Below are 24,987 nucleotides of genomic sequence, written 5' to 3'. Positions count from 1 at the left end.
TACTGTTAAACAATAATGGTGATTCTCTTGCGGCACATACCTTTTCAGCAGAACAGATGCCTCAGCTGTTACTGGATTAAGGGTATCTGGGTTTTGCTCCCAGTTTCTCCCTGAAGATCAGACTGAGTATAACAGTGTGCCCGCGTGTAACAGTGTGAGTACGGTGGCACAAGGGTTTGCTTATGGCAGGTTTTAACGTCTTTGGTGGTTCCACATGCATGAGGATGAGCTTTTTCTCACAGGAAGAGCGTGTTATGTATCGTGTATGCTTAGCACTGAAAGTGGAAAAATGGAAAAATGGGGAATTTCAACTTCTTAGCTGTGTGGGATAGACCAAGCCAGTGAACAGCTGGTGGAGAGACTCTTCTAGCTGTAGGGGTGACAGCTTGTGTACTTGGGGGTGCAATAGGATTAGATAGCAATTTCCATTCATTTCAAAATAACCTTGCTCAGGAGGGTCAGGAATCTGGAAATGCAGGAACTCATAGCTCACTATTTGTTACTGTTATATTGAACATTATGCTCTAATTTTTAAAAAATAATAATTTTGGAATCAGATTTGACCTGAATATAACTCCATTGGCTTCTGCATTCTTACACTAGGGATTAATTTGGCCCTTTCTACTTTTATGTAATGAGCTGATTGCCACAGTACCTTATCCTTGTTACACAATCACCCTTGTCTGGCTGTGTCCCTGGAGCACTGTGTGTTTGTTTCTAGATCTAGGGTCTCACCTTGACTAACTGTGCATTTAGTCCTACAGCCTCGCCCTGGCTATGGGTAAGTGCTTGCCTAGGATTTACACTGATACAGTCTAAGTGTGTGTATGTCCGTGCATGCTCACTGCAGTATTTACTCTAGGATTTACACTGATACAGTCTAAGTGTGTGTATGTCCGTGCATGCTCACTCCAAGTTCAAACACTATGTACAGGCAAGCACACATATGTGGGAATTTAGGGGCTTTTTCCTTTGGCCAGCTGTATCCCTGCAGTGTTTGCTTTTGCAGGGGGTAGGAGACAGAGGGAAGGTTGCTATTAGAGATCTCATTTAAACAAGAAGGAGCATAGGAAAATACATTCTTTATTATTCTTCTGTAACAACAAGCCAGAAATATAATATACCTTTAAAAATTTTCTGTCTCATGCCAAAGAAACCTCCATTCAATCATTTTAGAAAATCTTGTTGCTCTCCCTCAAACAGTAAGGAAAAGAAAAAGGAATTACAAGTGCCATCTGTTCCCTGCAAGAAATACGCCTGCCTGTACCACAGGTGGGTGTGTGGGGAAGGGAAGTGGGGGGAGCAGGAGGGGTGTTTCTGGTGGCCCTGCCAGCCCCTACATTGCCCTGGCACATGTTGGACCTGTCTGCCCCAGAAGACCATTTCCTGAGGGCAGACACCTGCATGCAGCATTGGTAGACCTGCCTGCAGCCAAGGGTGCATTCAGGGGGATTCCCCCCATACCTAGCTATACCTTAAGGGAGACCCTGTTCCCACACACCAGAGGGACCCGTTGCCCGGGCACACGAGGAGCACTGGGTCTCGTGTATCCAGTATCCCACAGGAGAGCTGAATTTCTGACCGTGCTGGGTACCATGTTCCTCAGAGTGCCTGTGGACAGCACAGCAGCTCAGTCACACTAGGGCAGCCTGTTTTCCAGGTGTGCTAGGGAACGGACTAATAGCCTGTTTGCAAGCAGTGGTATAAAGAGGGCATTTCCCAGTGAACCCTGTTACTATGCTCTGCATGAAAGAGGACAGGGCCTTGTCCTTCCAAGCACAGTATTTGCTTTCTGGTGGGACTTCCCATAGCAGCCAGCCTTCATGTTTCTCAGCAACTCTCTTTCCTCCCCTTTTCTGTTTTCTCCTTTCCTGGGTGGGTTTCTAAACATAGCAGTCCCTTGGCTAGGGTTGAAATGAATCCAGACTTTCTGCCTTATAAATGAAACCAAAAAGGAAAGGATGGGCAAGGTCATTATCAGCCCCACAACACAAGATATAGAAAATAATAGCAACAAAGAAAAATTGGTCAGGGCAGGAGGAGGTCACAGGGAAGGTACAGGGAAAGGAGGATTTCACACCCTCCAACCCTTGCGTTGTCCCCTGCCTCCCTCCCACTCATTTTACTTCTAGTCTATCTCCTTAAAAAGTCTCTCTCTCACTCTCTTGCTCACTCACACACACACACACACACACACATATAGATCCCATTTGTTTTGTGCAATATTTCACCATTATTTGATGCAAGTAAAATATAGATCTATAAATATACCACTCTGACTCAAGTCCCATTTCAAGTATGATTGCGGAGTCCAGTATGATAAAGGGAGAAGTTCCCCTGAGAGGGAGGTTGGGGAGAGGTTTGGATCCAGCAGGCAGAATCTAGTCCTGGCTTGCTGGGAATGTGGAGCAGCAGTAACACACAGATGGAGTCTGCAGTGCTGCCCTTCAGAGTTCTGCCCTTCAGAGCAGGCTATGGTTGCAGCAGATGGGATGCTTGGAGTGGCTAGACAGTGCATGGGGGAAGAGTCCTTCCTCCTCACATCTTGCCAGCCCCCTCCTCCTCTTCCCTACAAGCAGTGTGCTAGGAGTGGGGATGCAATGTGTGCACACACTTGTGGGTGGACTGCTTCTCCCAGTCCTTCTTCCAGGGCAGCCTGGTCTTCGGCTTCCTGAAGAACATCCTTCCCTGTCCTGTGCATCCCTGTGTCAAAGGGAAGTCATGCTGAAACAGTCCAGAGCATCCTGTCTCTTTGCCTCTAGTGGCCCTGGATAGGCCAGGAAGGATTTTGCCATTCAAGGCTTTGATTAAAGACTTGGCATTGTGTGCCCACGGGTCAGTACAACCACCTGTCTGGGACCAGAAGGGGGTGAGGAGCCAGCATGCATTGCTTCCACAGGGATCCAGCGGCAGCGAGCAGGAGGGCTGCGAGACGTCCGAAGGCATTGGAATCCAGCTGGAGCAGAAGGAAGAGGTGACATGCCCTGGCAGGGTCCGCTGCAGTGCGTGCTGGGCTCTGAACACAGGTTGCTAGCGAAACACCCTGCAAAGCTGGGCTGGCTGCCAGCTTGTTTCCTGATGGCAGGGATCACACCATCCACAGGCACTGCAGATGCACGACCTTCGGTGTTGTCTTCCTCGCCCAGGAATACCCACTGTGACGGGTTAGAGCAGGTTACCATGGCAATGTGTGCTCTCCCCTGGAGACAGTGTTTTATCCCACTTCCAGTGATACAAAATGAGTCCGTATGTTGAGATCCTTTCATTTTTTTTCCCCTCTCACTCTTTTTTTTCCTCCCTGTCAGGTTGGAAGGAGCTAAGACTAATAGGAGGCACTGCAGTCTGAGGACTTTAAAACCTGGTTGGGGGAAGTCACCCTATGTGACAGTGGCAGTGTGCACAGTAGTGTGTGTGGGCACACTCGTGCAGCTGTGGATGGCAGTGAACACAGCAGTGATTGTGAAGGGCGTGTATGCAGGCTGTGCTGCTCACCATGCCAGACCCTTCCTGGACTCTCCCACCTGTGCCACACTGTGGTCCAGGTTTCAGCCTGCACCTCATGACCCTCCAGATTGTGCCCCCTCTCTTCAGTCACCCCAGCCGCATAACCTATTCCATACACCATGTTTGCTCCTCTGCCAGCCATGCCAGCTCTTGGGTTGTGTGTCTTCTCCTGCCGCCTTCCCCTAGGCTCACACTACTCCTCAGCATGGCTTGCACTACTGAGGCTGGTAAGCCACCTCCCCTGGTCTTTGCTGATGACCCAGTTCTGCTCTGCTAATCAAACATTTCCAAAGGGAAGCTTTATATCCTTACCCTCTCCATTTATCATAGAAAACATAAAATAGATAACAAGAACACACATTATTTTTTTCATGCTGTGTACTTATTTCCAGACTCATGCTGTAACCTTAATAACTTTGCTTCTATCCACCTTCTCCTGACTGTTTCCACTGACTCTGCACTATGGCTGAGATGTTTTTGTTGGCTCCTCGGTGGCAGGGCGCGTGTATTTTGTCTGAAGCAGGAAGTTCTATGCACTGTTATGATAAGAGTAAGGTAAAGTGGCTGAATGTATTCATGGCTGCACGCAGAGGGCAGGTTGATATGGGCACGTGTGGCTGTGCATGCTCAGGTGGGATATCTGGAGCTGGGGCTGACTCTGTGTGTGTTGGGATCAGAATGAGTCAGTGTGTGTGTGTACAGGACAGCTTTGTATTTGTGAACCTATAGCAGATGATGTGTGTCAGCTTGCAGATTTGGCCAGGAGCAAAAAGAAGGACACTATGCTCCCTGACAGTGTGTTAGAGTAATACAGGTATCTTTCCACCTTTAACAGTGAGAAGGGAAATCTCCCCCTGACTGTTGTCATCCCCTAGGGACCTTCCCTCCCTTCTGATGTGCTCTCGGCAGCACTGACTTGTAAGATGGGCAGCAACTTACTGTCACACAACAGCAGTGGCCCTAACGGTGAGGCATGGACGCTTCCGATGTCCTGCTCCTCACATAAGTTTTCACAGAGCTGCTCTCTGTTTGCAGAGAGCCCTTGACAGGATACAGGATGACTCAGGACTGAAGCTGAGAGGATGACACAGGTTCCCAGAAGGTGCCAGCTGCCTCCACAGCAGGCATGCGAGGGAAGCTCTGTGCAAGGGCATGAGGCACAGCAAGCACTCGAGGTCTGACTCTACTTTATTTGTCTGGGAGGGCCCAAGGGTGAAAGGGCACAAAATGGGGCTGGGGCAGGGGAACAGAAATTCCCTGACCCCCCAGAAGCATGTTGCACTACTTGGGTGAGTGGAGCGATAGCACAGTCTGTCTGTCTGTCTGGGAAGATGTATTTTGGGAGGACCCCATGCTTGACTGCTCTCAGGTACCTCTGTTCATTGCTGTCCCTTCCTTCCTAGAAGAGTTTCATGCCACAGAAGAGATTTGTTTTTGTTCTTCATGTTCACCTTCTGTGTCACCCATGAGTGGCTGCCTTTTCTTTAGCTCCCGGTGGTACTTGGCCATAAGGGAGGCATAGATGCAACCGTAAGCAGCTGCTACCACCATCATGATGCAAACAATGCCGCAAACCACCCCTGCGATGATCACAGTGCCAATAGCCCGGCGCACGCTCACAGGCCTATATCGCTGTTTCTGAGGGCATCCCACACTGGGCTCCACTTCTGTTTCTGGTCCTGATTTAGATTTGGAAGGAGTTGGGCTTCCTTTAGTGCAGGGTGGGCCGGTATTGTCCAGCACTGTAGAGCTGTTCTCATCATCCAGCTGGGAGCAGTAGTTAAACATCTCCATGGGCACCATTCGCATATCCTTCCCTTTCAGCTCCTTGGGCAGGGTGCATGCCAGCTGGTCGATTTTCCCACCTGTCCCAACAGAGATAATAGGAGTGAACCACAGTTTCACCCTGACAGCAGAGCTAGATCCTTAGGTGGGATAAGTTCCTATGACTCCATTCACTCTGCTAAATTTTTGCCCTATAGAAGTTAGGCATAGCAGCATTACGGTTATCAAGTGGGGAATTGCTTTATTACAGCATTGGGGCCATAAAATCCAGTCCTTCTTGTGTGAATGCATTGCTGAGAAGAGAGAGTATTCAAGAGAGCCTGCCAGATCCTCAGTGCTTGTCAGAGGTGGAGGGCAGGAGGAATGACTGTGCCTCCATGCATCAGGCAGAAGGAGCACACATAGTATCCATTAAAATGATTGTTTTGCCTAACTTGGAGACATTTTGCATGCCTTAGCCCTCTATAGCTGGAACAGCTTCAACCACGGCAGCTGGTTGGTATGCTTCTGCCTAGGTTGGATTTGACAGTAGAGCTCATGGTGCATAGTATCTGCATAGACATCTTTGAGGCCAAGACATGAAAGCCCTTGGAAACCATCTATTAAGTCAGCCTCATACTGTTTAGAGAGTTATATAAGTGTCAGCAGAACCGTTTTAGAAAAGGAGAAATTTAAACAAAAAGATAGGACCAGGCTTTATCTTCTGAAAACAGCAAAAGACACACAGTCCCATCTTCTAACAACAAATCCATCCCCCTTCTTTGAAGATAATGCCAGATGTTGAAACAAATGCTTGAGCAAGTTAGGGCAATTTATTTGGAAGGGGAAATAAAAGCAAAATTAACTCCATGTGCTTTCCATAGACTATGTGATATGGAAGTCAAAAAAGAAAAAAAAAACAAAAAAAAAAAAAACCAAAAAACAAAAAAAAAAGAAAAAAAAAGGAGGAAAGTGGCACTCATATGCTTGTTTGATTCTGCTCACATAAATGCATATTTCAGACTGCAGTGTAGCTAGCCATAGACGCAGATAATCGCTTTGCGGCATGGCTGTGATCAGCAGGGATGTGACAGCTGACGGTTGCTATCTGCATGATTTGAGACCCTTTCCTACTCATTGGCTCCAGTGACAGAAGGTCAGGCCTTCAGTCGTCATTCCTGTAAAATGTGCCATCTTTCTTGGAGTCTCAGCTCCTCAAAGCGTGTCATCCTGTCGGCATTCCTGCTAAGTGATATGTACCTTTCCAGCCTTCCATATTTCAGGGAAAAGCTGGAAATACAAACTTGTCAAAAACTGCTTGGTTTGAAATGATGATTTTATAGCCAGTTTGATTTGGGGCCTGGCTTGTAAATTTGGACTTTAGTTTGGGCTTGCCAATACTAGTTTCAGTATTTTCCTAAGTGGCACTGTTTCCTATGTTTCTTTTGTTGAAAGCAAACCTGATGCTTTACAGCCAAGTCTGGCTTTTAGTTCTCCTGGCTTAAGAGAGAGAATTGGATGGTTATTTTCAAGCATCAAAAGCATTTCTTCTCTTTAGGCAGAAAGGGTGAGAGGAACTCATAATCATAAAATTTTGGTGTTATTTGAGTTCTTTCCTAAGAAAAAAAAGAAGTAATCTTTCAGATTAGAAACAAAACAAGGAAATAGGAGATCTGGGGCTGCAGAGGACTTCTCAGCCTGGCAGTGTTGCTATATGAAGGTGTGGTGGAGCTAAACTTGTCTTTTAGCATCATAGCGTGGTCCTCATGCTCCTCACACCTAAGGTCAGGCATTCAGGTCAGCCTGACCTGCCAGAGGTATCTGCTCATGTTTCTTCCCTGCCTGCCTTCGCCTTTCCATGGAAGACCAGTACTTCTGCACTTGGCTCCCGCTGCGCAAGCACCTACCTCTGTAGGAGAACCACTCCATCCAGTGCTTGAAGTCTCGGAGATTGCAGTCACATTCCCAGGGGTTATCCCCAACCTGGAGTTGCTGCAGGCTGGTTAGCGGTTCGAAGGTCACCCTGTCCAGGCTCTGCAGGCGGTTGGACCTGAGAGAGAGGGAGCGGAGAGCAGGCAGGTCATCAAAGATGCCCGAGGGTATCTGGGCCAGGCCATTGATGGAGAGATCCAGCTGGCGCAGCAGAGCTGTGTGTTGTAGCAGGTCCTTGTCCAAGGCCCGGATGCTATTGTTCCTCAGCTGGAGCTCTGTGAGGTTCCCCAGGTCGCTGAAGATGTTCTGAGGGAGCTGGTCCAAGAAGTTGTTGGATAGATCCAGCCTCTGTAGGGCAGAGAGGTTGGAAAACACTGCTCCGGGCAGGATGCTGAGTTTGTTGTTGAGAAAGAGGAAGGTCCTGGTGTTTGTGGGGATGTCTGAGGGGATGGAAGAGAGGCCCAAGCCACTACAGTCCACTTCCAAGTTGCCACTGTTACACTTGCAGGAGGAAGGACAAGCAAAGAAGGACTCAGCGGCGCATAGCGACAGCCAACAGCCAAGGACTGGTAGGTAAAAAACAGGGGAGAGAGAGTACCTGGATTAGAGCAGTGCTTTCCCATCCTCACCCATCTCTGCCTTGAGCACAGCTATGGCTACAATGTGACCCTCAGAGCAGGAGACTCTGCTGCAACGCCCTGCAGTGTAACAAACTTCCTTACAGCTACGTCCCTTTACTGCAGGCCTGCACCCTGGCAGCATCGCTTTCTTCTTAGCCTGTTTTCTTCATGAGCAAGCAAGTAAATATCCTTCCAGTTTCACAAGGAAGTTGGAACAGTGCATCCCAGAGGACTTTGCCACCAGATACTAGAGCACTGGAGTCTGTCAGAGGAGGATGGAGCAGAGAGCAGTGGGAGGTGTCACCTCTGGTAAAGGACAGGTCTTTCTAAACAGTCAGGGTTGAGAGAGGAGGGACAGGTATATATTTAAGAAGCTCTATTTTTTCAGAAATAGACATGTTAATGAAAAGTGTTAAAGAAAAATGAAAAAACAACCTACAACCTATATTTCAGTGGTGCTCCTGCAGTTTGAATCCTAATCTTTGTGATAGATTAGACTCAGGTCTGATTAGCCTTTAAATCAGGGTATCATCTGCTTTCCGTACCCACAGTGTGTTGCATGGGCCTTGTGGCAGGAGACTTTTTTATGAATTAGATTACATTACAAAGGGATGACCAAGAAAGCTGTTAAAAAGTAACAATGAGACCCTAAACCACTCAACGCCTGGTACTTGCCATTGCTTTCAGAATTGTCTCCAAATCCAACAGCAATAGCCCCACAAGTATCTCCTCTGAAGAAAATTGCCCATAGCAAGTAAGATGAGGATAAAAATTGCAGGTTGGTAGTTGAAGAAAGCGATGTTAGGAAAGCTGTTAGCATATACTCCCTTGCTCCTGCAGTGTCTCAAAGGTAAAGTTGGATAATCCACAAACCAGCATTTTTTAGAGCTGTTGTGGATCACCATTCCAGACATGGGTCCAGATCTTGTGAGTGGCATCAAGGCACTTGTTACCAACGCCCAGTGGGAGCCAGTGGCTTTTAGAACTCTCATTTCTGTGACAAAGAAGTACCAGCAACTGGAAAGTAAGCTTTGTGCCTCCTGTCATTAGAGAAGTGGGAGTTATGTTTAAGCAGACTATGTAAAACATTTGCATCCTTCATCTTAATTCCTTTTGTGGAATTGAGATTAGTTTCTTCAATGTGGGAAGCAAATTCTGCTCCCTCACTGTTTTTTAAGGTGACAAGTTTGAGCATTTGACTAAAAATGAAGCAACTTTGTATGTCATGGCCTGTCCTTTCCCTTTCTTTTCTTCAGAGAAGGCAGTCACTTGGGCTTGGTAGAGTCTTTCTAGGGGTGAGCTATAGCTAAGGTGGATGCATTTATTGTCTCACTGTTTTTTCCTGGACTGGAAACCAGGTTCTTCTGTCCTGCTTTTTTCCAAAGAACCAACAAGCAGGTGTTTTGTTTCTTAATTGTGAAAGTACTGCCACAGGAGAAAGAGCTGGTGGAGACCCATGCTCTGGAAAAGCTCTGCCTGGAACAGCTCTGCAGTCAGCCATGCTCTTCCCCTCTTCCCTCACACCACTCTCTCCAGAGTTTAGTCTAACCCATAACCCATTTTTTTATATCAGCTTGGCTTCTGTCAGCATTGCTGCCTTCATACTCAAATGCCTTCATCCTGCATAGGGCCTTTTTGTGTTCCCAGCAATCCTTGTGAGAATTGGCAGGTTTGTGGACTGGTAGCCTAAGGAGAACTACACAGTTTGGATCCTAAGCTATGTGACTTCATTAAGGACCAAGGGATAAGTGTTCAGAGGGAGTGTCCCTGCTCTTTTGTATTCCATCCATCTTTAACAATTCCTTCAAGAATTTTTTTCTGTCCTACAGATGGGATCTCAGGTGTAAATCAGCCCAGGCTGTGCCAATCTGTGTGCTGCTTTAATGATAATTATGGATCCTTATGGTGAAATACAGGAGAGATCTTTACCCTGAGAATCTCTGTGCTCTCTTGTCATGCAAAGGTTGGGGTCAACAGCAGAGATTTCCGGGAAAGCAGATCATAGCCTGTGGACTGGTGCAGTGCAGGTACTGTCTGTCTGGCTGATATTTAATTCCATTCAGAATACATCGTGCTCTTGTTGTAGGGAGAGAATTAAAAGAATGGGAGCCAGAGTGGGGAAGAGAGCAAGCTGTGAGTCACTCGAGTGACCCTGTCTTTTCCAGGATGCTTAACAAAAGTACAGTATTAATAATAGATTGACAGCTGTGATGATAACACTTAGCTGCATTGTACACCAAGAAAGGCAAGAGCAGACTCTGTGTAATGCTATACAGGTGGCATTCTGTTCAGGGCTTATCTCTCAAAATGCCTACCCAGCCACCGGCCCTGACTAGGTCACTGTGGAGTTCCACCAGTATGTGTGCTGGCAGTGGCTGGTATAAACAAAGTCCCAGGCAGCTGGCTGTGGTTATGTTCAGGAACTGGATCTATGCCAAAATTCTGCAGCAGCGTAGGATGTGCCAAAAATGTCCTGTTACCCATATATTGCTTTATGCCCTTGAAAATATTTTACTAAAATCGTACAGAGGAGAAGGTCTGATTTCATTTCCAGTCCCTACAAGAGGTGCATCCAGTAGGATGTGAGCTGAGGCCAAGGAATTCATCACACTGGTTATGATGCAGCTCTACAGGGAAGAGAGGCAGGGAAACAGTAGACAGAACTTGAAGCTGTCTTGCAGCCCTACAGAAGGATGGGTAGTATGTGTTTTTATGTTAAGGGATGATGAAGTTACTTTGTGGGGTGTTTGGTGACTCTAGTAGGTGGAAGAAAGCTGAGCCAGGTATATCAGATTAAGTCAAGACTCAGTAGCATTCATTATAAATAATTTATACAGCAGTATAGTCTGTGAGGATGGATTACAAAGATTCCGATTACAAAGATACCTGTTTTCTGGAGAAGGAAGTAATTCCCCCAGCTTCTTATAGTGGCAGCCCCAAATTGGATCAGGGGGACAGGAACATGGGAAGCCACAGACCTGCTTGGTGCCAAGGCATGCAGTAGTTATGGACACTCTCCCAAGTGCTCCCTTTCCTCTGCTGCAGTCCCCAGATGCTTCTCTGAAGTGCAGGTACATTCCCTGAAGCCCACATCACCCCAGCAGTCTCTGCTCTGCACTCAGGAATACTGTAGCAGATGCCCCAGTCCACTGGGAAGATGCACAGGCTGAACTTCTACAATTTAATTTAAAAGAGATCGTCTTTATTTACTCCTTGATTTTCACTACATGTGGCAATGCCCAGTAGGAGAATTCTGCATTTGCATCCTGCATCCCTTCTAAGATCTGTTATGACTGCTGCTGTGAAAGGCTGGAGCCTTGCTCAGCAACCTATGTATAAACCCCTGCCACGGAGAGGAGCCTGCAGCTTACAGGATGCCAATCTGGGAAATGTTTGGGGTGAATCTTTGTGCAGTGGTATCTGTCTTGCTGTTTCTCACCTGCCAGGCCCACTGGAATTCAGAAGCAATCATCACTTGCTGTCCCACTTTAAGCCCATCTTCAGCTTTAGAGTCTCGCTCTCCCTCCCAGCTAGCCTGGCCTCTAAAGGAATCAGGAATTAGTTCAAACATCTCCATTCTTAGCTGTCCCTCTCCCCTATTCTTAACCCTGATGTGACCTATTTTCTTTCCACTCCCTTGACAAACAGGATCATTGTACTTAGTACCTGAGTAGGCATTACTTACGACAAGCCTCTTGCCATCTCATGAGGAACCTGCTCCTCCACTGGTGGCCAGCAGTTGTAGGCAGCATTGTTGTCTTCTCCAGCGTGTCTTCACATCCACCAGCCAGCCTGGCACACGGTCCCAAAGGGAGGAGGAATGACCTTGTAGCCTGCCTGCCAGATCCTGGAGGGGGAGAGCAGAGCAAAGCGAGTGGGATTCTGTTCCCGGGGCACCGAACACAGGGCTGGGCTCAGTGTTGTCCTTTGCCCTCCCCAACTAGAGTTTTGCCTTGCACCAGCTTAGTTTTGGAGGAGAGGTGGAGGGTTTTTCAAGAGGCGCAGCACGACAAAGGCACAATGTTAATTCGCTTTGAACATCGCAGTGCAGAAATAAGACCTGATTCACCCAAGTGCTGAAGAGACAAGCCTATGCTTGAGTAGCCTGCTACAGTAGCTACATTAGCCTCAGCTCAAGGTTAACCTGATGAATTGCTGAGGTGACCCTGCCAGGACAGCAGGCTCCAGCTCATTCCCTTTTGCCTCCACGCAGGCTGGTACCACCTGTGCATCCTCTCCCTGACACACAGCTCAAGCTCACTGAATTCTGGCCACCAGCAGCTACCAAGCTGCTTCTCCCTGCCCTACCAGTGCGTCCTTTCTCTTTTAAGGTAAAATGGATGTGGTGGCTAGAGCAGGGCTTAGCAGAGCACGGCTTCAGCTCAGGGATTTCACACTGCAGCAACTATAGGAGCTGAAGAGCGAGCAAGCCTCAGAGGAGAAGGGAGGACCTGGGGCGGGGGAGACTGAGTGGGAGTGTTGAAAAGAGAGGAATTACATCTTAATTAGAAGAAGGAAAAATGCTCAGTCTAATTAGAAACCCAAAGACCATAAACTCTCCCCTGACAATAAGTGACTGACAACAGGTTCCAACTTCCCTCCCACTTCCCATTTGGATACAGGCAAGCAGAAAAAGGGGAAACACCACAGACCCTCCTGTCTCCTGCTTGCTCTCTGACGTGCCACCGCAGTCACGGAGGCAAGTAAATGGACACATTTCAACCAGGGTACAGAAATAAACCATCCTCCATCTCTTCTGAGGGGCTCTGACAACATCCACGGCCATTATTTTAGCTGGGCGCTGCACTCCCACCAGGACACTCTCCCCACACACGTGCCAGCTGCTTCCCCTCCCCCAGGCTCCCATGACTGATTTGTTTTATATGGGAATGTAAACCACCAGGAAATATTTAAAGTAGCATCTCAATGAAAGAGATGAGCAGGTTCAGTGCCTGGACTAGTACATTTTGCAAGGCTATTTAGATCATTTACCCAAATGCCAATGCACCAAATAGATGAATACCTCTCACGGCACCAAAACCAATCCAACCTTCACCCACTGCAACCCCTCACTCCCCAAAACAAGCTGGAGCCCTTACCCTGCAGTCCCTGGTGAAGGAGAAGCTGCAACCCATAGCTGTCCCCATTCAGTGCTTGCACTTGCCCTGACTGAGGACACTTCCAGCATCCCCCATATCAATGCCTCAATCCTAAATGCCACCCCCTGAAGTCTCCTGTCCCCAGCTTTCAGTACTGACAAGGAGGATGAAAACTCGCAAGCACTTACCTGGAGGTCTCTGCCCACAGCCTCTTCCACCCGACTCCCTGGGCAGTGCCCGATTACAGCCTCTTCCTTCCCTCTCCCTCCTTGACTTTCACTCCCCGGCAGCAGGCTTTCCGTGTGCTCTATTTAACTCCCTACAGCACAGGAATAAACGGCAGAGTTAAGCTGACAGCCACAGAGCCTTATCTGCCTGCTGGATAGCGGGAGTCAATCAGCTCCAAATCCCATTGCCGAACAATCGCGTCCTTGCTCTCAGTATCAGGGGCTGCCTGCCACGCTCTCTTTCCCTTTTCCCCACCTTCACTCCATCTAACTTTGTCAGGGTTATAGATAGCTCTGTTCCTTGTGTTCTTGCCTTTTGGCTCTGTTTTGTAACACCCCATCTGTATCAGCTGGCTCAGCTCCAGTCAGGGGGGCTAAGCTTTTTTTTAAAAAGAAAAAAACCAAACCAGCTTCCTTGGGTGCTTCGTGATACGGGTTCCCTCTGCGATCACCCCTCAGCCCAGGCCCCCTCTCAGGCCATGGGCTTGTGTCCCCCAACCTGCTCACTGCTCTGTGCAATTCAGCCACGCCATCCCCAGGCAACAGTTGGGGGCTGAGAGCAGGACCAGCATACCCGGGTGTGAGGACGGTGACGAGGTCAGGGTTTCTACCCCTAGCTCCTTCTGCTCTGGCAGGGCAAGTCTAGCTTTTGCATTCGTTTCTGGTACCTCACGGGCGCCTCTTTCTCTCAGGCAGCACCAAGAATCAAGTACAGAGTGCAGGGTGGGAGGAGCAGCCATGTATAAATAAGCCCTTTCCCTATGTTTAGAATTTATTACAGTGCATAGTGATTAACACCTGTTCAGGCTTTAGTGCTGTCTCCTGTGCTGCAACATGCACAAAGATGGAGGCGCCTTGATAAACCCAAGGTTATTTTAAAAGCATGTCACATAAACACACCACTCCCTGCCCCATAGATAGCAGCCACCCTTCATGCACTTATACACGTTTCTAAGACTTAAAAGTGGATATCTTCATGTACGTATGCAGATGTAGTTGCCAATCTAGCTCACATTTACAAATATGTGCACAGAGCTGCGCTTGCACATGTACCAGGGACTCTTCTGTAACCCATATTTATCAACATCCATGTCTTGCACAAAATTGCCTGCTTCTCCAAGTATAACATATGCTCAGGTGGCAGAGCAGTGGATTTGGAATAGGTTCCTGACTGCTGAAGTGCAAGGGGCAATGAGCTGCTGCATTTATACCATGAGGGAGTATGTTTATGGAGAAATTTTAATTCCAAGGAACCAGAAAAACCCAGTTTCTCCCACGCATCTATTGCCCATGAATGTTAGACCTTTAGTGATTAATATTCTGCAGCCAAGAGACAGCAAGGAGGCAGAAAGGATTTTTGAGAGTGTCTTTTTTAAAGGTTTTCTCTGACTTGTCTTGAATTCTGACTTAATTAGCTGTTTCACTGTGGCCCAAGAGACGCCTTCTGCTCTACAGAGCACCAGGCCAGCTGTGCTCACTGCCAACACGGCACTGGGAACCCCGTAGTCCTGGGGCAACTAGCACCTGCCCACACCTCAAGGCTCTCCAGAGCACCACCGAATCAGTCTGGCTGTTTTCAGCCTGACAGCCAGGGACTTCTCCAGCAGCAAGGACTCTGTCAGACCTAAGAGTGTCCCCATATGCCCCCAGTGCAAGAGGAGAGGCACCATGCTGTCAATTCTGAACTAGCATGGCATTGCCTGGGTTTGGGGGCTCAAGGCTGATCAGCATTGCTGGAGCTTTGAACTCTCTGAAGTCACCCAAGGGCTCCACAAACCAGGCTTTCTTCTGGGCTTACTAGATGGTTCCTTCTCCCTGGAGCAAGATGTCAGCCGAATGCCCTGTGATCCATGGGACACAGTGTCCAGAGCTTTCTTCCATGTGCCTGGAGTTGAATCCCTTTTCCAGATTCAGGAGAAATGAACAGAGTAGCCTGTGGGGCTGGTGATGGCCTTTTCTTCTTGCTGTTTGATATAGGACAGTAAAAGACAACTTTTTTAGTTTCAGCTCAAAGCAACAGAATGAAATCATCCATTTCTGGCCCATGGGCTTCAGTGGCCAAAAATACACTGAGCTGAAGTGCCACTTGGACATTTGGCCTGCTGTCAGACTCTAGAGGACTCTCTAATGAGGATTCCCCTAATTAGCTTGAACAGGGAACTTTACTGCTGTGGGGGGATGCTCAGGAGATTGTAATGACTCTGCATCACTTGCCAGGGCATAAAAGCTACAGTAGGCTTTCTATCCATTTTGTGCTTCCCTTCTCCCTGCCCAGACACCAGTAATGTTTGCAGTATCACTCTAAAGCTTTAGCTTTCATGAGTAGGGTCCCAAGGAGCATGCTGTGAGGGTGGGGAGGGTTTCAGTTTACTGCATCCGCATACTGTTTTAGTAACACTCCCCAATTCTGTGGTACCTTCTATCAAAAGCTTTTCATCTGCTCCACGAATGGCTCTTAACCACAGTTGTAGGTGATGTTATTTTGTGTTTAATGACCCCCAGAAGTAAGGCTGAGGTCATAGCCAGTAGTGCTTCTGCTCTAGGTAGGTAAATAAAACTATCCCATTTTCCAGATGGGGACACTGAGGCTAGAGAGACAGGTGACTGTGTAACTAGAATGAGCCACTGCCAGAAACAGAGCCCAGCAACTTCTGGCTGTCATTCTCTTTCCTAGTCCTTTGCACTAACCCTTGGATCACGGCTCAGGGATCAGACTCTGCTAAAAGCCTGGCTTATGAGCATTGGCAGGGCCTGTGGGTGACCTATATTACAAAAGGGTAGGTAGCAGAGGCTGCAACAGATGCCAGGGATAAATTATCAGGAGATACACACAGATATTCATCCCTCCCCCACATTCTCCTTGACGAGCGATGGCAAAGTCCCTTTCCCCTTTCCAATGCTGAATTGCTTCAGCCTTTATCAGAAAAGTAGGAAGGTAAGGGAGGGAATGGAGGACACTTGAAGGAGATTATCTTTTTTGCCTCCCCTTTCCTTGTTGCTTTTAAGGTTCTTCTTTTATTACCATCACTCCATAACAGAGGGGAGCAGTGGCACCCTAGCATCCAGTGACTAAAGCATGTTGTTCTATGTATGGTCCTTCATCAGTCTTTGCGGGGCAAGAGTCAGGGAGGGCAGGAAACACATCACCCATGTAGCCTGACCACAGCAGCTGCAAGTTCATAAAGTAACCTGGCTGATGAGTCCTAGTGGGGAATCGTGCTGCTGACAGTACCACAAGTGGGTTTAGATGGCACGGAGATGATGCCCATTCTTAGTCCCCCAACAGACCTGATTTAGTCTTGTAAATGATTGACCACAAGAAGTCACATTGTCTCAGCAGCAGTTCCTCATTTATTTTCTATTTGGACTGGAAAAGCACCCAGAGGTGGCAGCCAGGCTCAGCAGCACTGTAGAAACGTACGGTCTGCATCACTGCCCCAGTGAGCTGCTAAGCTAAATAGCTGGGGGCTTCATTTCCACCACTTACTGATTTATTAACACATGTGTTCAGGATTCATTAGTGTTGTGCTGTCACAATCAATGGAAAGCATATTTTAAATTCATACTAGACACCCAGCTGCAGAAGAAATGGTGCCATCTGACTTGCAGTGATCAATCACAGCTCGGCAGAACATCTCATACAGAAAGCAGTAAAGTAAGTAGAAAGTGTGCAAAACCCACTCAGTATTGTAAAGGACTCTGCCACATTCCTGACTTGGTGTGAATAAAAACCTCGCCCTATTCTCTGGAATGTGAAGAGGTCAAAAAGCTTCTGATCTTTGGAATGACAATGTGTAGGCACCTCTGAAACACAAATGTGATTTGCATTAAAAAATGTTTCCTCCTGAAGCCCCTCCAAGAAAGATCAGCTTTATCCCCATTTTATGGAGGGGTAAACTATGTTACAGGTAAAAATGGCTGCTGAGCTTTGCTGGCTGAAATTTCAGCTGCCTAGCTTTTGATACTTCATCATGAGACCACCTTGGTTCCCCACTCAGGATTCTCAAAGCTGCCAAGTGCAGTGCTCGCACTGGATCACTTGGGCTTGTAAATACTCTCCTGTCCTGCAGAAATGATTTGTAGGGCTTATCAAAGTTAGACAGAATAAAGGAGTTTTGGCCGGGCTTTCCCAGTGTTTCCTGACAGGACTGTGGCAAAATCGGGAGAGGAGCCAGTTTTCTTGATTCCTCATCCCGTTCCTTAACCAGGAAACGTTATTTGCATCCCAAGCCTCCCTGACCAATGCACAGTAATGAGACTGGGAGATGTTGGAGGGGCTGGAAATACCAAGGGCATCAGGCCTCATCAAACCCTCTGAGAAAGCACAAAACATCCAAAGGGAAGCCAGGGCATGTAACACTGATGGGAAACACCCAGGCTGCTGTGGAGAAGTGGGATTCCTTAGGAAGCTGTGGAAGCAGGTGGGGAGACTGGGATATCCAACACAGGAGTGACAGGAAAGTCCCAGCACAGCAAGAGTGTGGCATATGGAGGAGGCCCAGAGCAGCAGGAGGAGGAGAGCTGAGGGGGCAGTTGACAGGAAGAAATCCAGCCATGTGTGTGCCAGCATCTTCTCCGAGTATTATTGAACGCGACAGACCACGTGAATGTTTCCTCCGTGCAAAACGGAGGCAGCTGAGAAGGGAAGCGGGTGAGAGAGTGGGAGAGAGGCTCAGAGGAGGGACACGTGAGCTGGCTGCCCAGTTTCCTTCTCTTTTTCTTGCCACAGAGTGATGTTTTTGTTCTTCTCACACTGTTGGCAAAAATTGGTAACTGAGTGAGATGTGGAGGGGGGTTCTACATGAAGGCTGAGATAACATTTTCTGATCCAGCCAGGAACAGTTGGCTGTGGGTGGTGGCTTGTCACCAGCCCTGCCAGTTCTAATCCAGATCCCAGTTTTTCTTTTTCTCTCAGCTGTGGAGTGAAGAGCCTTCTCTACAGCTTTAATTTCCTGCGGGGGTTAATCCCATGGTCAGTAGTAGCTCAAGCCCTTAATCCTTGCACTCAGTCCCTTGACAGGACTGCGGCCACTCCTGACCCAGCAGGTCTGAGGGAGGCAGGCTTCTGCTTGCAGTTCCTCCTTTACACTCCATGAGCATCCTTCAGCTCACTGGCATTTAAAATGCCACTTCCCCCTTCCTGGCGAGTGTACCCTGGGGGTGTGGGTGGGTGGCACACCCCAGGGAGAGGCTCCAGGCAGAGAAGGCAGCTTGGTGGGAGAATCCCGGTTCTGTGGTCCTCGTTCCACTCCCCGCCCCACACACAGGTATTTTCCACAATTCTTAGTCAAATGGTGCTCTCAGTCCCAAAGTATTGTCTTTCTTGGTTTTATTTGGATAGTATTGAAGAAGGAGGGTATGTATTTGTGAAAGATTCTATAAGGGCTCAGAAATTTTGAGATGACCCAGTGCCTTCCGTGGGTCACTTACTGGGGGCAAAAGATGCGGCAGATCCATAAGAGGGAAGGTGCCAGCCTGTCTGAGATGAGAGATACATTTACACGCACAGAGTAGTCAATGGAGGGGCATCAGTTTAGCAGCAAGATAGGAAAATGTAAGGTTTTTTATCAGTGTAGGATCTCAGTTCACAGGTCTGTCCCTGGAATGCTAAGCCAGATGTCTATCAAACAGTACAGCTGAACTGCCAACTCAAGGGGCTTCCAGATTAATACCAAGAAGCCCCTGTTATATCTTACAGGGGCCAAGGCACTTCAGCCATAAGCCTTTCTCCTTGTGCTTCCTTATTCCTAGAATCAGGTGAACTTCTGCAAGCCTGGGTGATCCTGTGCACACAAAATGTCCCACACCTGCTTGTTTGCCATCATTCATGTGTTTGTTAGCCCAAGAAGTGGCTTTGCCTTTTTTCGTAGTCTGTGTTCTGAAATATGCTGGAACCCCAAGCTCACTAGCTTTCCTCGTACTTGACTCTTGTTACTTTTGCCTCTGGTGGAGAAGCCATTGTGATAGAAAACTGCTGCCACCTAAGCTGCTGCGTGAGAGAGTCCCTCCTCCTCTTCCTCACCCAGCACCTTGGCTGTGCTTTCCTGGCTGCCAGCCTCTCAGAATGAGACCACTGGCTGCAAGGGTAGGGGCTTGCCACTTTGGCAGTTGGAGCAGGAGAGAAAGAAGGTAGAAAACACGGTGGGACAAGGGAAGAACTTCACTACTGTCTCACCTCACAAGCCTGTGCCCTGGGCATGTCCACAGGGGCAGGGACCATCCATGTGTCCACAGCAGTGGGGCAGAGCACAAGATGCCAGCAGTAAAAATCCTCTCTGCTCTTATCGTAAGGGGATTGGTGACCCAGCGTGCACACGGCTCCTGGCAAACCTCCCAAGGAAGGGCTGACTCTCATTGTTCATACATGGTGCATTTATAATGAACTCTGAAGGAGACCTTGTTCTGCCTTAGTGACTTGCATAGATCTGTTTCACTTGGTGGCCACTGTGGCATGAGGTCGGTGGTGCTGCCTCTTAGAGAGACCTTGGAACTCTAATTCTGCTCCCGTCACCCCCCTATCACCTTCCCAGAGCATCCAAGAGGGGCATCCCTGCAAAGTCCACATGAACTGCATGGGGTCCAGACTGCTGCCTGCAGCTCCAGTGATGCCTGAGGATCTCTGGGACACACTTACACACTTTATAAGCTGGGAACATTGCCCATAGCTCAACAAGATGTGGTGACAGCTCTCACAACCCAGAGCTCCAGCCAGGATCCTTGGATGCATCTGGGTTAGCACACAGATCACAGCCCCACTCTACAGAGCTTGCTAAGGCTGAGGAAGGTCTTCAAATTTTACTTTAGTTTTCTGGAGGGTTTGCAGGCACAGAAGAGATACATTCATGGCAACATTCACATCCCATCAAAATCACTAAAAGTGAGTGGTGTGGAGAGCAGGGCCCAACCTTCAGCCCCTCTGCCCCCATACAGATACATTGCAGCAGAATTGCAGCAGCAGCACACCCTGCTTTGGGGAGCACCAGCAGCAGAGAGCCTCACCAGGAGTGGAAAGACAGCCCAAGTGATGAGTGCTAAGTCAAGTGGCCTCTAACAGGTTGTCTCCAGACTCAGGATGTGGTCCTACTTTTATATTCCTCATGTGAGAGCATGGTCCATGGGGAATCAAGCTTCCTAACTTCCCAGCCTCCTTGGAATGAGGAGGAGCATGGTAGCAGGGCCTGGCTTCAAAGTAATATCCTTTGCTTGCAGTCGTGAAGTTTGGACTTGTATGGCCCTGCTGTAAACTTAAGTCTTAGTCCTCCCCGTGACAGGTGTGGGGCGTTGCAATGTAAAATTAACAGAAATTCTCTTGCTTTCCCATTCATAAAAAAGAACCAAGTGTCATTTTTGGTTTTTTTGAAAAGTTGCCCTGTGATAAATTATGCCATTTGGCTTGCAAAGCCAAGCACTTAAATGTGAGTTAATACCTGCACAACCTTAATTCAACCACTTGCACGTACACATGATAACACAGCCTTTGCTTACCTGAGCAAGTGCTATTTCTTTTTTTTCACAGGACCCTGCCCAATACTCAATGCAAATGACACATGATACTCAAGCTGACAATGAGGATGTTGTAATAAATAAGACTATTTTTATATGGTCAGCGTTAAATATTAAACCACAGTTTTGGCAGGTGGCCGCAGTCTGTACATTCCTAATTTTGCGGGTGCCCAACATGAGACCCTAGAGGCCATTTTGCAGAAATGCTGAGCACTCACAGCTGTTTTCCAAAATGCTGGCAGCTTAGCCAGCAAACTAGTACAGTCTCGAGGACTCAATGCCACCGAGAGCCAAGAGGCCCCAAGCTCTGGTTCTGCACCTGCCGTGCTTTCCCCATGCGACTAAAAGGGAAGTCTCTTTTCCCTTCAAAAGCAAGAAAAATAACCAGTCTGTCTTGCCTCATCAGGAGCATAAATTCTCTATCATCACCTACAAGGCAACTATAGCAGCAAACATCTTCAGAACACCACAAGACAATGAATAATGATGTATTGCCTGCAGGGCTTAGATGTCAGGCAGTAAACAAATAAAACAGGCACACACTTTGCAGTACCAAAAAAAATAATAGCCCCCTGCTTCACTCCCTGAGCACTGTGTAGCCAGTGCCCTGAATGGGGCAGCTTATGAAAATACAGCATGTGATCCTACCAGTCAGGACTGCAACCTGGTGCAGATGGCACGCTGCCCCCGATCCCAGCGTTTCCTAACTTTCAACTGTTTGGTTTTGCAATGTGAATAAAACTGTATTTCACATAATCCCACCCCTCGCAAATGAAGCAACTTTTATTTCCATCTCTCCAGCCTGGAATTGAACTGGTTTATGGGAAGAAACGCATCTTGCTATTAGGAAACCCTCAGCCACACAAAGCATGTTTGTGAGCCAGCATTTTGGTACAGCCATGGCAGGAATAAGATATGTGTTACAAGGTATTTTGATGCAGTAGGGACAAAAACAGCCCAGGACTCCAGTTCCAGCTCCTTTCCACTGAGAACTGGAGTGTGTTTCATTGTGTGCTACTCTGGAGCATTACCTAGCTGGCAGGAGTGTCCCAGTATGGCCACTTGAATGATGGCTTGAGCCACCCAGAGCTGGGATAGATGTCAAGCACTGTAAGCAGATGCTTGTAACCATACATGGCAAGTGAAGGAAACTGTTTGGTCTCTTTTGAATCAGCAACAGGCAAGTGCTGAAGAGTCACTGAAGAACTGCCCAGTAATGCTCTCCTGCAGGCTTGAGGCTTTACCCATCCTGTTCCAGCCTGTGCTGCTCTCTGGATGCTCCGGCCCAGGTATCCTCATGACCCTGTGCTGCTACTGGCCCTCCCTGCTGCACCGAGATGCAGGTCTGCCTTCATCAGACTTTTGTGGTGCTGAAAAGCCTAGAAAATCCTTTCTGCATCAGGCTTAGAAAAGCCAGAGGAAGGGCAGCAAGCCAGAGTAGTTTGTACCTGAATGGGCAGTGCACCTTGCTGGCGTGTGGCATTCACTTTGCTGGAGGCAAGGGTGAAGCTATGATCTGGTATAAAAATTACATAAGAAGGCTTCCCCCCTTTCTCTTTACAAACAGCCTCTTTGCTCAAGATTTACCATAATTCCTCCAAGTGGGCAAGATACACTAACAGAGACTGCACAGATGTCTGACAGGGAGTCAACTCCCCCAAGCCTTTCACTCATGTAGAATAATTCCCTTGCAAATGTTGTTTGCCCACAGCAGTTAGAGGAAGATCCACATACACCCCGCCCCCCAACAGACCTGAGCAACAAAGCTCAGAAGAAAAATGGTCTGCAATTCTGGAAGGCACCCCCTCCTCCTCACTGCTAGAAATGTCCCCTGCTTCGTGACAAGTCCCTGTGTGCCCTTAAGCGTCCCTCTGTCTCTTAAGGGTTTCCTTCTTTAAACCCTGCAATAGCAGCTGTTCCAGCCCTTTCCAAAATGAGATCTGAGTTTCTCCCTCCATCCTTGGGTGGCAGATCAGGCACCAGCAGCAGAGCAGTGCTGTACCCTGCGCGTTACTGTTGCTATCAGGGATGCACTGGATGTGGCACATTCAGGCTACCTGACAGTCCACACGGCAGTCCTGGGCCCTGGCTCGGTCGTGACCTGGTTGGAGCAACAGCTCCAAGCATCCTCTCTCCCCAGTCCAGGAGAGCTCTGATTTTACATGTCTCTCTTAATTAGCATGAGATGCAGTGGCAGTAAGAAACTGGACAAGCAGAGGGAGAAGGGGGGAGCAGAATGCCCTGTGTGGGATGTATGTGTGCACATGTCTGTGCATGTGTATATATGCATACACGTACATATGCGCGCACACAGAAATACACACTAACACTTACATATATACCCCTATCCATAGGGGACTTCACATCAGCTCATTCGGGACCTCGTTCTCCCCCTTTCCCCCCAGGCAGAGGCAGAAAAGGTGAGGAAGTTTCTCTGTGCTGCATTTTACCCCCACCCTCAGCCCTGTGCCTTCTGCCCAAAAGTTCAGAAATCGCAGGCTCAGCCTGCAAGGATGCTGGAAGCAACTTGGGACTTATTTTTGGCTCTACTTGTGATATGGCATCCTTTGCTTAATGTCCTGTGGTCGTGTCCGTGAGCTTTGTGTGTGAAATTGTACATGCATGTGCACGCACACACGCACACATTCTTACACATATATATGGGGGGCGTACTAAAGCGGTGTATTGAGTGCTGGACCTGCTCAATTTTGGTCCTCGCTTCTCCATTTTAGGTTGTTCTTTAAGACAGCTAAGACCAAATTGATACCCAGCAAAGCCACCACAGGTCGGGTGAGTGGCACCTCGCATGCTGGCCCTTCTCATGGCACCAAGGAGGGGACAAGAGCCACAGCTCCCCAGGAGCTGGCCGGTACCCAGTGACCACAGCAGCGAGCACTTAGCCTCAAAGCTGCACCTGAGCTGCCTGTGCTGCAGTGAAAAATGCTGGTGCCATTCACAGCTGGGAGAAGCTGCTCCCAACTGCCCACACTGAAACTGGACTGGAACCAGTACCAGCAGCCTCTGCGGCAGGGCTGTCATTCTGCCTTATTGGGAAGATCGCTGCCCGTCAGCCTCGCACAGCCAGGACTCCTGCACTGTGCTGTCTGGCAGGCGGTGCAGCCCCTGACCCCCGCTTTCCTCCCTGGGGAAGCCGGTTCCTGGGGGGCAGCTCCACTGGTCTTGCATAGCTGGGGAGTGGGGAAAATACAAAAGAGAGAAGTCTTTACTTACCTCTCTCGGGCTGGGATGGACCCTCCTGTGAGAACAGCAGCTCTTCCAGCAAACCCAGTACAATCCCAAAACAAATCCAGCAGAAAGTCCCTCCGTTGCCAGCTGGGCTCTTGGTGGACCCTAGCTGGCAGGAGCCCCTCTTAGCCAGCCGCTTGCCCTGTGTGCAGGGCAGAGGAGCCGTGCAGTGAGATGGCAGCGTGGGAAAGGGACTATAATCCTCCGTAAATAATAAATAGAGGGAGAGGGAAAGAGAGAGAGAGGCGGGAGAGGGAGCGACTGCGCGCAGCGAAGTGACAGCTGGGGGTACATCTGCGATGGCAGCAGCACACGCACAGGAGCGCGCACAGACAGTGCAGAGGAGTCACCCCGTCAGGCAGGCAAGATCTGCTCCGAAACACCCAGAGGACAGAGCTCAGGAGGTTTTCATTTTTCTTAACCCATCCTGGAGAAAGGGCAGTTTCTGTTAGTCCTTCTCTCTCCCTCCTCTCCCCCTTGCCACCATCCCTCTCTGGTGCCGGGAGCTGAAGGGCTCAAGGAGGGGTGAGGAGATGCCAGAGCGGGGGGAGCTCCTCACAGCCCCTCGGGAGGCAGATTGGTCAGGCACAGGTTATGACAGGAGGCACTGAGCCAAACACCTCCTCCCCTCCCTCCATCTCTCCCCTGCCTGGTATGGCTGATGACAATAAAGCCGGAGAGGCAGGCGCGAGGAGGAGAAAGGAAGAGCCCTGGGTTTTGTATAGGGGTGAGGTGAGTGGCTGCAGCAAAGTGGAGGCAGCGGGGAAGAAAGCAAGGGGCTTGGGAGCAAGGCAGCTCCTTTCCACTGGTGCTCCTGAGGCAGCGGGGGGAGGTGCCCCCGCAGGCTGGCCGCATCCTGCCCGGCCACAGTGGGCATCCCCACCAGCTGAGCACACAGGCTGCTGTAATGCTTCCTTGCTTGAATGCAGCACAAGCCGGTGTCTGTTTCCTTGGGGGTTCCGGGAAAACTTTAGGAGTGCTGGTAGGGGGTAGATGGGATGAGGGGAATGGGTGGAAGAGAGGAGTGTTTGCACCCACTGAATTCAGTGTGCGGCGGGGGGAGCGTGCTCAGCCGTATGTCCAGCACAAGTG

At 48.8% G+C, this 24,987-nt stretch overlaps 2 protein-coding genes across 4 annotated transcripts in view; one reads left to right on the top strand and one right to left on the bottom strand.

Moving 5' to 3' along the window:
• The window catches only part of CACNA2D4 (calcium voltage-gated channel auxiliary subunit alpha2delta 4), a 131,302-nt gene that overhangs the window by 76,943 nt on the left and 29,372 nt on the right, over positions 1-24,987 (top strand). Inside the window, exon 28 of one of the 2 annotated variants that reach the window (XM_056338975.1) lies at positions 2,900-3,299. The exons of the other annotated variant lie outside the window; for it this stretch is intronic. Within the exon in view, the coding sequence (XP_056194950.1) occupies positions 2,900-3,255 (356 nt within the window). The 3' untranslated portion in view covers positions 3,256-3,299. Of the gene's footprint in view, positions 1-2,899; positions 3,300-24,987 lie in introns of those variants that run through there. 2 annotated transcript variants of the gene reach the window in all.
• LRTM2 (leucine rich repeats and transmembrane domains 2) lies at positions 4,675-24,838 on the bottom strand. 2 transcript variants are annotated; one of them, XM_056338980.1, is made up of 6 exons: positions 23,881-24,838; positions 14,945-15,110; positions 13,108-13,238; positions 11,506-11,667; positions 7,176-7,766; positions 4,675-5,369 (listed from the first exon to the last, which is right to left on the bottom strand). In XM_056338980.1, the coding sequence occupies exons 4-6, from the start codon at positions 11,570-11,572 to the stop codon at positions 4,915-4,917; spliced, it is 1,113 nt and encodes a 370-aa protein (XP_056194955.1). In that variant the 5' UTR covers positions 11,573-11,667; positions 13,108-13,238; positions 14,945-15,110; positions 23,881-24,838; the 3' UTR covers positions 4,675-4,914. The 2 variants fall into 2 exon arrangements, with proteins under 2 accessions (XP_056194955.1, XP_056194956.1); XM_056338981.1 differs by lacking the exon at positions 14,945-15,110.

This window comes from Falco biarmicus, chromosome 5, assembly GCF_023638135.1.
Source record: "Falco biarmicus isolate bFalBia1 chromosome 5, bFalBia1.pri, whole genome shotgun sequence".
Lineage (NCBI taxonomy): Eukaryota > Metazoa > Chordata > Aves > Falconiformes > Falconidae > Falco > Falco biarmicus.
This window is presented reverse-complemented; position numbering and strand designations above follow the sequence as displayed.